Genomic DNA, 13,213 nt, shown 5'->3' with positions numbered 1-13,213 from the left:
ATATTTACTATTGTTTACATATTTATTTTTTATAGAATTTATTTATTATTTATTTTTATTAATTAATTTTATATATATATATATATATATATATTTTATTGTTTTTTATTATTTTATTATTTTATTCTATCCAATAATTTTTTTCTATCCAATAACTTTTTTTATGTCAGTCCAATAAATGGAGCTGTGGTAAACATCTCTTCTTAAATTAGAAGGATGTTTATGTTGCAGGTGAAAGGGAAATTATTGGTTATTGATGGAATGGAAAGGAAAGGACTTTAGATTAATGCACATTTCATTCATACGTATCTATTCATGTTACTGGAGCATTTTTGTGGCCTAACTCATGATTTTTCTGCCCCATTGGATCGGTCACGCTAGAACAGACATTTCTAATCTCAGTGAGGTTTTATCTGGTTAAATAAAGGAGAAGTTAAATTAAAAGTTCAGTGATCTTTGAGTTTTGCAGATTAACAGTGACTAAAGGTGAATCTTCTGATGAAGTGAGCTGAGAAGTAAAATCCAAAGATTAGTCAATGATCAGCAGGAACCAACTAACCTCATAACGTCAGAGGTTTACCGACAATAAAAATATTCATATTGGTTTTAAATGTTTCTCACTCATGTAAGTAAGAGGAAATTGGTTTATTTGAACTGAACTGGGTTTGGATTCATTAGATTAGTTTAGACTTCTTCTTTGTTTAAAGTGGGTGAGACGACACATGCTGACTGATAAACTGAACTCCACAGTTCCATGTTTATATTACAGCATATTGAAGCATTTCACCTCTTTTTAAATAATATTTATAACCTCCAAATTATCAGTCTTAAAGAACATGAAATGCTGCTTGTGTGATGCCCTGGACAGTGTGTCCATGTTTCTATTCATGGTGATAGGAGGAGGAGGGACAGTCTTTGGTGTCAAGCTCATGGACATAGAAACAGAAATACCACAATTACAATATGATGATAAATTCACAGGTCAAGTCGATCATTACTTCTGTTATTCTGACTCGATCTGCTTGCAATCTGGTTTGATGGAAATAGGAGGAATGAAAGTGGCTCTAACTTCATGAACAGTGACTGAAAATGATTTATCAGGTTTTTCATTCCCAGACTTTTATATAGTTACAGTGCAACCTGATTGCTTTTGCATTAATAATTTAATCAGTTTGTTCATGAAAAATACAGAAATCCATTTTAGTTGTGTTTCTATCATTATTCTAAAACATTGTAGTATTTTTATCATCTTCAATCTTTTCCATGTGGATATGAATGCAGGATGCAGCGCATCAGGGAAAGCATCCACATACGCACAATGAAGGCCAAGAGGAAAGTAGAAGAAATTTCCAAAGAGGATGTCCAAGCCTTCCTCAAGAAGAATGCCTTTGTGCTGTTTACAGTGGGGGCGGTTATTGTAGGTGAGTACAGGTGAGCATCAGGGCAACACTTCGTCCATGCAGTGGAGAAACTCTGCTGTCTTCTCTGCAGGTGTTGTTCTTGGATTTGCGCTGCGACCCTATAAGATGACCTACCGTGAAGTGAAGTACTTCTCTTTTCCTGGAGAGGTGCTGATGAGGATGCTGCAGATGCTGGTCCTTCCTCTACTCGTCTCCAGTTTAATTACAGGTTCAATTTATTCTCATATTTTAACATAAATAAGCACAACAACAAACATTCATCACTATGTTTAAATTAGTCCCATATCCTAATTACAGCTAACTACATACACTGATCAGAAACAGCCAGTAAATGAGTGTTTGGTCGATTATTTCTTTATTGTAACAAAAAACTTCTACTCCTGGAAAATCTGTTTTCTCTTAAGTACAACAGAGTTGAGTTTGTGGGTTGTAACCATGAAAAACTGTCCAGATCTTCCCTGCCCAGCAGCTGATTCTGCTGTTTACTCTGCCTGATTAGCATCACCATGTGTACTCGACTGAATCTGGACACGTGCAGGAACATTATGTTCAGAATGAGTCCAGATTCTGCTACAGCAGCTGGATTGGAGGATCAAAGCATGGAGAAGATGAGGAGAACGTTAACCTGATTGCTGAATGATAGGACATGGTAACATCTTCTGGTGGAGGCAGTGTGATGGTGTGAGCCAGCATCTTCCTCACTGGAAGAACAAGTCTTGTCATCACTGAATGAAAATCTGAATGCAGAGAGATGTGGAAATGAGATTCTACAACCAGTGGTGATCCCATATTGCCACAGTCTGGGACTAAACTCTCCTCCAAGACGACAACACTGGTCCCACAGCGGGTTTATCAGAGACCTCCAGAGGATGGATGACCTGCCTCCACCCCACTGAACACTTGTGGGATCCCCTTGGGCTGCTGTTGGTGCCAGAGTGACCGACACAACCACACTGGCTGACTGGTGACAGATGCTGGCTGAAGAACGGGATGCCATCACCCAGCAGTGTGCGACCAGCATGAAGAGGAGGTACCAGGCTGTTGTGACTGTGTTATGTTCTTCCACACGATACTGAGGCTCCTGTTTGTCAAATAAAGACATTGTTAAATGACCAACATGTCTTGTTTCTTCAGACTTCACTCATCCAGTCCAAAGAACGACACCAGAGTACACAGCAGAAGATCTAGGCAGTTTTTCATGAGAACAACCTACACACTCAACTCTGCTGCTCATCCCACAAATACGTTTTCCTTCCAAATGAGGCTCCATTTAAAAGGGAAATAAACAGACTTTCCAGAGTTCAAACTGAGCATCAGAAGAGAAAAGACCTATGAATTCCTCATGGACTGGTGTTGAGATGATTGTTGGTTGTAAAGATCTTGTCTTAATCCTTGGAGCTTCTCCACCAACAGGGATGGCAGCGTTGGACAGCAAAGCCTCAGGAAAGATGGGCATGAGAGCTGTGATCTACTACATGACCACCACCATTATCGCAGTCTTCGTAGGAATAATAATCGTGCTCATCATCCACCCAGGAAAGGGGTCGAAGGATGAGTTTGGAAAACAGCCGGTCATAGAGCAAGTCAGCCCTGCTGATGCCTTTTTAGATCTGATCAGGTAGCCAGCATATGACACCACAATGTTCTCAGTGTTTGACCGGAACTAGCAAAAACCATGTCTAAATTATTCTCTTTTCCTATTTCAGAAATATGTTTCCACCAAACCTGGTCCAAGCTTGCACACAGCAGGTGAGCTTTATTCAGTAGATTCAGTAGTTTTTATTACACCTCCACAACATTCCCAACATCCAAACAACATATAATAACTTGATTACATGAGTGGAATTCCCTCTGACCACATGGTCATACCAACGTTTCCCTCCTCACACATGTCTCATGAACACACATACAGTACTGCTGTGTAGTTCATCCCTGATTCTTCACCTATAAATATACCTTAAATCAACATACATTTATCGTCCACTTCATCAGGTCCACCTTCATGTACCGGGTTGGACTCCCTTTTTCTTTCAGAACAGCCTTAATTATGGTGTGATAGATGGAAGCAGGTGGTGGAAACATTCCTCAGAGGTTTTCTCCATAGTGACATGACAGCATCACACAGTTGCTGCAGGTTTGTCGGCTGAATCCATGATGAGAATCTCCCGTTCCACCACATCCCAAAGCTGCTCTACTGGACTGAGATCTGGTGGCTGTGGAGGCCGTTGGAGTCCAGTGAACTCATCGTCATGTTCAAGATAGCAACTGGCTATCAAAACTAGAACATAGCATGTGCAGAATATGTGCTATGTTGTTTAAATATGCCACCGTGCTAGGTGGTCGCCTGTTGCAGCAGCTACCATGTTGAATGTCTGTTTCTCGTGGGGTTTTTTTTTTTTTTTATCCGTGTTTTTCTAGGTTGTTTTAGTTCAGTTTTAGTTTTTCTATACTAGTCAAAGGACATGCTTTAAAAACAGATGGCTTCTATCTGCTTTGAAACTTTGCTCGTGCTCTCTACTTTTGTCGTTCCTGGTGACTGAGGCACAGGAGTGCTATGGAGAAAGCACTGTTTACACCAACGACTGTTAGCGCTGTGCAGGCCTGTACTGCTGCCCGGAGCGAGGCCAGTCATCCTGAAGGAGCTGTGGAGGAGAAGCTGGGGATGCAGAGCAGGATCCAAAGTCAAGGCAAAGAAGCAGCGGTACAAGCCAGCGGTCATAACGGGAAATGTGAGATCTTTGGGGAATAAAATGGATGAGCTTGCTGTGCTTATTAAGTTCCAATGGGAATAGCGTGAGTGTAGTTTCATGTGCTTTACAGAGACTTGGCTTCATTCACTCATCCCGGATCATAACGCAGCGGTACCCGGTTTCAGCACTGTTCAAGCCCACAGAGTAGCGGTGTGGGGATTGCAGTGTGTGTAAGTAAAAAATGGTGTAATCCTGGACATCCACATGTGAAGGAACGTCTCTGCAGCCTGGATATAGAACTGCTTGCTGTGGGAATACACCCTTATCTGCCCCGGGAATTCACCTCCGTCGTCATCATGGCGGTGTACCTCCCGCCATCCGAAGACGCAGACACAGCGTGTGACGTCATCAGTTCTGGCGTTGCCAAAGTACAGACTCAACATCCCAATGCTTTCACAGTTATAACTTTATGGGTTATAACAGGGACTTTATTAGTGTGACTTTGGACAAACTTCTGCCCACATTCCATCAATATCTGGATTGTCCCACCCGAGTAAATAAAACACTGGATCTTGTGTATGCAAATGCCAGGGATGCATATGCTGCCACAGCTCTCCGTCCCCTTGGCAGATCAGACTACAATCTCATTCTGATGACCCCAAAGTATGTCTCATTTGATCACCAGCGACTTGAAGGCAATTCTAAACCAAAAAAGAGAAGACAGGAACCCAGGGTGTCACTGAGGAGGAGTAAGGACGACTACCGGAGGAAGCTGGAAACCAAACTTCAGCAGAATAATGTGAGGGACGTGTGGACGGGGATGAAGGAGCTCACAGGTTGTAGGGAGACAAGCGGGCAGCTATCGGGCAGCCAGGAGAGAGCTGATAGGATGGGATCTGCTCCAGGATCCTGAAGACCTGCACCACCCAGCTGTCTCCCATTTTGCAGCACTTATTCAATCTGAGCCTGAGTCTGGAGAGTTCCAGTTCTCTGGGTTCTCTGGTCCTGCTGGGTTCCTGTCCCCAAGAAGTTCAGACCATCGAACTTCAACGACTACCGTCCAGTGGCCCTCACATCACATGTGATGAAGGTGCTGGAAAGGCTGGTCTTGGACAGCCAAAAGGCCCATTTATGCTCCTTTATGTACGTAAATAGTGATGTCCTTGTCAAACTTTACATGTTGCGGTCCTCATACTTCTTAAGTCAATTCCTCCACTAGTGGGCAGTGCTGAGTTCAGAGTTCATTTCCTCGAGCCAATAGTAATGGACCTGTATGAAGTTATTTTTTAACCAACCAACAAGCCATAAAACACTCGGATAGCCTTTCTTTAAAAGCTTGCGCAATTTCTATAGTTGTGCTCATCTTCTTTCTTCTGCTTTTTTGTTCCCTTCCTGATCCGCCTTTTCTTCTTCTTCTCTGGTTTCCTTCGCTGGTCACATGTCAGCTATTGTGCTCAGCACTGCCTCCGCAAATTCTGGTGGTATCTGCGTCAAGTGACGGATAGCTAAGCTTCCTGAAAACTGACCAAATTACGCCAGTGACCGACGCAGAAGATGGAAAAAAATGTCCATCTGTCTCTATATCTGCCTGTCTTCCTAAATGGGCCTTTAGACTGCAGGAGAAGGATTTGCTGGACGTTCTGCAATTTGCCGACCAGCCCCATTTGAATGTTGCTGACAGTCAGCTACCTGCTACAGAGAGGCCATTTGCATCTGGATGGTGGTGGCAGCACGGTTAGAGTCACTTTCTTTGATTTCTCTAGTGCTTCTAACACCATCCAGCCACTGCTGCTGGGTCAGAAGCTGTGAGGATGGATGTCCACTTCTCAATGGTCTCCTGGATTACTGACTACCTGACAGGCAGGCCACAGTTTGTCCGCCTGGGCAGCATCCTGTCTAATGTGGTGGTCCTCAGCTGACTGTGCTGTCTTCTTTCCTCTTCACCTTACATGTGACGTGGACCAAGGTAATTTCCCAATTGATAAGCTTAATTGCGGACAATGCCATCTGGGGAATTAGAGCCCCAGGCCTCTACAACCAGCAAGTTCTTTCAATCAGGGTGAGCAGAGTTAAAGCCGCACTAGAAATCAAATTTTAAAACTGTTTATTCTCAACATGTAAGCCACCTTCCAGTCTCTGTCCTTAAAATGTTCCCTGAAGATATCCTTGCATGCATTCACTGCCAGCGATCTGGGCAGGTTCTTGTCGACACACTTCCTCCTGTGTCCGCACACCTCTTCTTTGCTATAGAACCTCTCTCTCCAACAACCTGCAGACTGTTTTACTGGGCGATTCCCCCGCCCCTTCCGCCTAGCCCTGCAGCCAGCGTTCTACTTCAGATCCATAATATTGGCTGGTAGATGTACTCATGCTTATCCCAGGCTGACACGGAATTCCTGCTATCTATCTGTCACTATCTCCTCTGACTTCTGATAAGGCATTCTGGTCCAGACAATTGCTGTTCACTGGATATTTTCTCTTCTTCAAACTATTCTCTGTAAACCCTGGAGATGGTTGTGGGTGAAAATCCCAGTAGATCAGCAGTTTTTGAAATACTCATACCGCCAATGATGCCACGTTCAGTCACTTAAATCCTCTTTCTTCCCTCTCTTCACCATGTCTACATGACTACATGTGTTGAGTTGCTGCCGTGTGATTGGCTGGTTAGATAAGGTATTTGCATTAACAGGAAGTTAACTAGGCGGACCTGATGGTGGACGGTCAGTTTATATTTTCATTCTCTTTGTTTTGGAGAACTATGGACAATAAGGACAATCTAAGAAAACTCCATGATTTTATTTTTAGACATTAAAGTCTTGATAAGATATCATGAAGTGATTCAGAAGGTTGATCTGTTTTAGTTGTTGCTGTAATCAAACTTCTCCTGTTCCACAGTTCAAAACCAAATACGGAAAGCGATCAGTCATTGTGACGGTGACGGTGAACGACACCCTCTTCAACTCCACCAACGGCACCCAGGAGGTGATGGAGATCACCAGAGAGGACGTTATCCCAGTGCCAGGTCAGGTCAATGGAGTCAACGCCCTCGGGTTGGTGGTCTTCTCCATGTGCTTTGGTCTGATAATTGGCAACATGAAGGAGCAGGGTCAGCTCCTCAGAGAGTTTTTCGACAGCCTCAATGAAGCCATCATGCGCCTGGTTGCCATCATCATGTGGTAAAACTGCCTGATCTGACTAAGACTTGTTATGGATAAACTCCACCATAACTCTTATTAGCAGTAAGTTCCTCCTCTTTTGCTCCTCTCAGGTATGCTCCAATAGGAATCCTGTTCCTAATAGCGGGAAAGATAGTGGAGATGGATGATCTGACACAGATGGGAGGCCAGCTGGGCATGTATACCATCACAGTCATCATTGGCTTGCTGATCCATGGCGTTCTCATTCTGCCCACTCTTTACTTTGTCATCACTCGACAGAACCCCTTTATCTTCATTGCTGGGCTCTTGCAGGCTCTGGTAACAGCCCTGGGAACCTCCTCCAGGTCTGTACAACACAACACTGCTACTCCAACCAGACAATAACCAGACATGGTTAAAAATATGGGTTATGTACTCAATTAATACTTCTGAGGAATAAAAACCATCATAAGACATGACTTTAAGCTGACATCTGGATCATTTCCAGACTCATCATCATCATTTCCTATGTTTTCTTAAGGCGGTGGTTCCTAAACAGAGAGGCCCAGAGTTATGACACGGGGGGGCTCACTGCTAGCAAAACATGGACAAATTTGTGAAGGTACCAATGGGCAAGCAATGTTAAATCAACAACAGAGATTTCAGCTACCAAAAGCATAAAAAAAAGAAAACAAAATATAATGAAGCATATCTCACTCCAGGCTTGACCAAGTAATGGTCAAGTAATGGTAATGATCAGTGGTGGGTAACGAAGAGAGACCATAGTGTGTTGTATGTCTCAAAATATCAGCATCTGACAGCATGTAACTTATGATGCTACTTGGGGATGTCTCATCCTGAATGCAAAAAAAAGCCTAATGATTACTTTAGAAATGATCTACTCAACTGTCATAGACAGCAGAGCTGTTTTACTAAAGCAGCATCCGTCTTAAGCTCAACTCTCCTGAAGTAGTTTGCAGAGTTTCCTGGTTTAAAATGCCTCTCGCTGTAGCAGAGGAATAGATAATTCCTTCTGCCACTGACATGGTTTTAGTTATAGTTAACAAAGCAGCAGCCAACAGGTTAAAATCTAATTTGTGGCACATTTCTTTGAACGTTTCTTTGTAAGCATCATGGTGCATGTGGTAGACGTATCGGGGGGGCTCGACAATATTGTTGTTGATGAAAAGGGGGCCCTGCAGAAAAGGTTTGGGAACCACTGTCTTAAGCTGAGATGCTACAGCTGAGCAAGCTCAAATTTATAATTCATCATGAAACTTTCCTGGTTTCATCCTCACATTAAAACTGAATTTTTAATTTGAAATATGCAAATTAAGGTATTAGGTATTTGTAGCCAAAAATTAGCTCATTTGCATACATCTCTAGGAAAGGTCCTTGGCTCATATTTGAATTTATATGTGATCTGGGCTCAGCCCAGGCTGTTCTTAATGGCTGACAGAGACACTAGTGGTTCCTACCAAGTGTCTTTCAAATGTTGCGTTCCCCCGTAAATGATTCCCACATCTCTCTTGCTGAAAAGGTTTAGTATGTTGTGTGTGATAAACATTATCTGCAGTGTGATAATTAGCCAGGTCCTGGAGTTTCAACCCATTTGAGTATAAAAACAGAGTTTGTATGTTCAAGAAACTGACTTCATGTATCATACAAACTGCCCTCTTTTGTAATATTAACAGTGAGTTGAGGGAATTTTTTAATTGTGGGTTCTTCTCACAGAACAAAACATACATGTTAGCTTAATTAGTTTTTCTAGATTCACCCACAGAGTGGTTCTTGGTCTTTGTGATGAAGATAATCTGAGATGGCAGAAATGATGGTGTGATATGGACTAGGTAGCATGTTTTCCTTCTTCTGCAGTCTTCTTTGTAAAAACTGGTTTCTATTCTGTGGTGGAGCAGCTCCGCAACGCTCCCCGTCACATTTAAATGTCTGGAGGAGAACAACAAGATCGACAAGCGAATCACGCGCTTCGTGCTGCCCGTGGGCGCCACCATCAACATGGACGGGACAGCTCTGTACGAGGCGCTGGCGGCCATCTTCATCGCCCAGGTCAATAACATGGAGATGAACTTTGGCCAGATCATCACAATCAGGTAAAGATGAAGCACAGTCAGCTGTTGTGGTGGATACCTGAGTCCCAGCAGTAACACACTCATCTCCTCATTAATGTGAAGTATTACAGCCACTGCAGCCAGTATCGGAGCTGCTGGCATCCCTCAAGCAGGCCTGGTCACCATGGTGATAGTACTGACCTCTGTTGGACTGCCCACGGATGACATCACCCTCATCATTGCTGTTGATTGGTTCCTGTGAGTAGTTGAATCTGTGTGAAGTTGTACAGAGTAAATCTGTTGTAACTGTACCTGAATCATCTGGATGATTTTCAAGGTTAGAAGCAGCACCGCATCCACTACCACCTAGTGACACATTTCTCCCGTCTCCCTGGAGTCTTGTGCTACATCTTCCCTGATGTATTGAATATTTCTGCAAAGCGTTTTAACATAGAAACATAATTAGGTTTCCCAAATTAATAATTTCAATTAGAATACCGTTACCAGAAATTACTCAGCTAACTGGGGTAATGGGAAAAAATACTTCTCTCCTTTAACTAGGATGGACCAAATATGAATGTGTGTTAGAGACTTGCTTTGGGAAGACTTTCCTTCCTGAGAAGTAGAACCTATGGTATCTGCATTCACAAAGAACAGTCAGTAAGATCCAACTCCATTTTTCAGTATCCAACCAAACAATCATTTAATTAATTAGTTCTGAAAACATTCTGCAGTTCTAGGCTCACACCACCTGCATCCATCCACCTGTTTACCTTTGCTAGACACGAACTGGCCTGCATTCAGAAATACAGTCTCCCAGCATTACAAGCTCCAACAGGCCAAAATGTTTTTTGATTTAGTTTAATCTGGTTTTTTTTTGTTGGATTTCAGCTGAATCATGACAGAAAATAAGCTCTTTAGAGAAGTTGTGTCTGCAAATGACAAGTATGTTAACTGGTGTCTCTAAATTCTCCCTGAAGGGAGTGAGTGTGTGGTTGTTTGCCTCTCTGTGTTGGTCCTGTGATGGACTGGTGACCTGTCCAGGTGTAACCTGCCTGAGATGGACTTCACCCCCTATTACCCTGCATTAGAATAAGCAAGTATAAAAAACTGGATGGATGTGTCTGCAAATGACACAAAACATCTGAATAGTTGTAACCTAACCACCACTCCTCTTAGATAATGCCTCACTCTGGCAGAATGTAGAAGATAAATATCAACACACCTGAGTTTAAACGGCTTGTAAATGTAAACCCAATTATAGAAACATTACCAGGCTAATACACTGTTTTATTTGCAACCTCTATTCCCAAAAAAAGACAGGACTAAAATGAAAATAAAGACAATTCAATGATTTCCAAACCTCATTAACCTATATTTTATTCCCACTGGAACATAAACAACATACGAGATGTTAAAACATTTCACCATGTGATGGAAAATATGAGCTGATAGTGAATCTGATGGCAGAAACACGTCTGGAAAAAGTAGTTCCAGGGTGGTGTTCAGCATGGTGTAGCATCTTCTTCTTCTAACATGTCTGGAAATGTCTGGGAAGTGAGGAGACCAGTTGCTGGAGTTTTAGGAGAGGAATGTTGTCCCATTCTGGTCTGATGCAGGATTCTAGCTGCTCTACAGTCCTGGATCTTGGTTGCTGGATTTCTGCTTCCATGATGCTCCAGATGTTGTGTACTGGTGAAAGGTCTGGACTGCAGGCAGGCCAGTTCAGCAGCCGGACTCTTCTCCTGTGAAGCCATGCTGCTGTGATGGATGCAGGATGTGGTTCAGCATCGTCTTGCTGAAACCTGCAAGGCCTTCCCTGAAAGAGACGTTGTCTGGATGGGAGCAGATGTTGCTCTAAAACCTCCATGTACTTTTCAGCATTGATGGAGCTTCACAGATGTGGAAGCTGCCCACGCCATAGGCACTAATGCAGCCCCATCCCATCAGAGATGCAGCTTTTCACCTGTCCACTGATAACAAGCTGGATGCTCCCTCCCACGCATACAGAGATTCCTCCTAATTCTCTGAATCTTTTGAAGATATCGTACACTGTAGATTGTAGGATCTTCAAAGAACATTTTTTGCCTCCACACTGAATCTTTGTACACATCATTCATTTCAGAGGATGTTCACAAACGAAGACAGAACACACTCAGGTAGCCAGTAGAAACACACCTTCACCTTACTGTTCTTGGTCTTTCAGCATGTAATGCTACGAGATATTGTCTCATTTTTTTCAAAATTCTCTACAAAATTTAAACTGAGAATGAGCCCAAAGATCCCACAGCTGCTCCAATAACAACAGCTCAGATCACATAATACAACACAGTGAAGTCTTCACAAAATACAAGTTTTTTTTTTTAAATTTTCTGAAATTGTTCCAGTTTTAGATCCAGTTTGTCTCAGATTGGTGAACCTCTGTCCAGCTTTCCATCTGAGAGACTCTGCCTCTCTGAAATGCTCCTTTTATACCCAGTCATGTTACTGACCTGTTACCAGGTAACCTGGTTAGTTGTCAAATGCTCCTCCAGGTGTTTCTGGTTTGTACCAGGTACTTTTCCAGCCTTTTGTTGCTCCTGTTCTAACTTTTTCCAGACGTGTTGCTGCATCAGATTCACTGTTAGCTCATGTTGTCATCACATGGTGAAACGTCTCAGTTTCACCATTTGAGATGTTGTTTATGTTCTTTTGGGAATAAAATATGGGTTGATAAGATTTTGTTTTCATTTACATTTTACTCAGTGCCCCAACCTTTCTGGAACCGAGGTTGAATATACTTACTATTAAATCTCTTTTTTGTTTTGTCTTTTAATGGGGTCCAGGGACCGCCTGCGTACCACCACTAATGTTCTGGGAGACTCGATTGGAGCTGGCATTGTGGAGTTCCTGTCTCGACATGAGCTCCGTAGCAGAGATGTGGAGATGGGAAACTCTGTGCTGGAGGAGAAGGAGAGAAAGAAGCCTTACAAACTCATCTCCCAGGACAGCGATTTTGAAAATGACAAACGCACTCACAGTGAATCGAACATGTAGCTCAACTTTTCTGACATCTGTTTTCTCATAGCTGCTTCTGTTCATGTAAGTAGGGACCTACTGGGAGACGCTGTCAACCATAGTTTTATCTTCATCATTCCTTTTCTGTACATTCACATCAGAACATCACATCATATATTATTATTGTGGTTTTGTGTATTTTAATCAAATGAAAGTTATTTTTTATGTTTAAACTAATATCGTAACGTCACTCATGCATAGTTTAAAGTGAAAATATTGTACAGTAAATGGAAACAGGAAAAACTGGAACCAAGTCGAAACAGGAAATTTGCTGAAACAAAGGAAAAAAAAATCTTTTCACCACTTTGTCTCCACGACGTCAGTGATTTATCTATCTATCTATATATATATATATATATATATATATATATATAGATATGGGTGTGTGTGTGTGTGTTACCAGTGAAGTTATAAATCTGTGTCTCTAACACGAGTTCGTGGTTAGTGTTAAACATGGTGGGATTTTTTAACAGACTTCGTCTCCCTCACCAAGAACTGCCAATACATGTGTATGTGTGCGGCCACACATTCGGTACACACTCTATTTTTTACAAAGAGCCAGTATCTATAGATACCGGTGGAAATGGTGAATCTTAATGTTATTGCTAATTGCGGAGATAGGCTCCAGCTTACAACCCTTAATTGGACTAAGCGGTACAGAAACTAAATGAATGAATAACTTAAATGAGTCTGATTTCATTTTGAAGATGCAAAACAGTTAATGTGAAACTGTGGAATTAGTTTTTGTTTATTCAAGCTCCAGTAAAATAAAGAGATTGAAGCCTTTTGTTTATGTCTCCAGTATGTAAAACATCCTGATTTATTTCCTTTATCACTTT

At 42.2% G+C, this 13,213-nt stretch overlaps 1 protein-coding gene across 1 annotated transcript in view; it reads left to right on the top strand.

Moving 5' to 3' along the window:
• LOC121629759 (excitatory amino acid transporter 1-like) overlaps nucleotides 1-12,707 on the top strand; it is a 13,227-nt gene extending 520 nt beyond the window's left edge. The window contains exons 3-11 of the mRNA XM_041969530.1: nucleotides 1,282-1,421; nucleotides 1,492-1,629; nucleotides 2,835-3,039; nucleotides 3,128-3,170; nucleotides 7,007-7,287; nucleotides 7,380-7,613; nucleotides 9,165-9,359; nucleotides 9,441-9,575; nucleotides 12,143-12,707. Coding sequence (XP_041825464.1) covers nucleotides 1,283-1,421; nucleotides 1,492-1,629; nucleotides 2,835-3,039; nucleotides 3,128-3,170; nucleotides 7,007-7,287; nucleotides 7,380-7,613; nucleotides 9,165-9,359; nucleotides 9,441-9,575; nucleotides 12,143-12,353 — 1,581 coding nt within the window. The 5' untranslated portion in view covers nucleotide 1,282 and the 3' untranslated portion in view covers nucleotides 12,354-12,707. The remainder of the gene's footprint in view (nucleotides 1-1,281; nucleotides 1,422-1,491; nucleotides 1,630-2,834; nucleotides 3,040-3,127; nucleotides 3,171-7,006; nucleotides 7,288-7,379; nucleotides 7,614-9,164; nucleotides 9,360-9,440; nucleotides 9,576-12,142) is intronic.
• Nucleotides 12,708-13,213: the final 506 nt, after the last annotated feature.

The sequence above is a fragment of the Melanotaenia boesemani genome, chromosome 19, assembly GCF_017639745.1.
Source record: "Melanotaenia boesemani isolate fMelBoe1 chromosome 19, fMelBoe1.pri, whole genome shotgun sequence".
Classification (NCBI taxonomy): domain Eukaryota; kingdom Metazoa; phylum Chordata; class Actinopteri; order Atheriniformes; family Melanotaeniidae; genus Melanotaenia; species Melanotaenia boesemani.
Note: the sequence above shows the minus strand (reverse complement) of the source record. Positions and strands in the feature narration are given on the sequence as shown.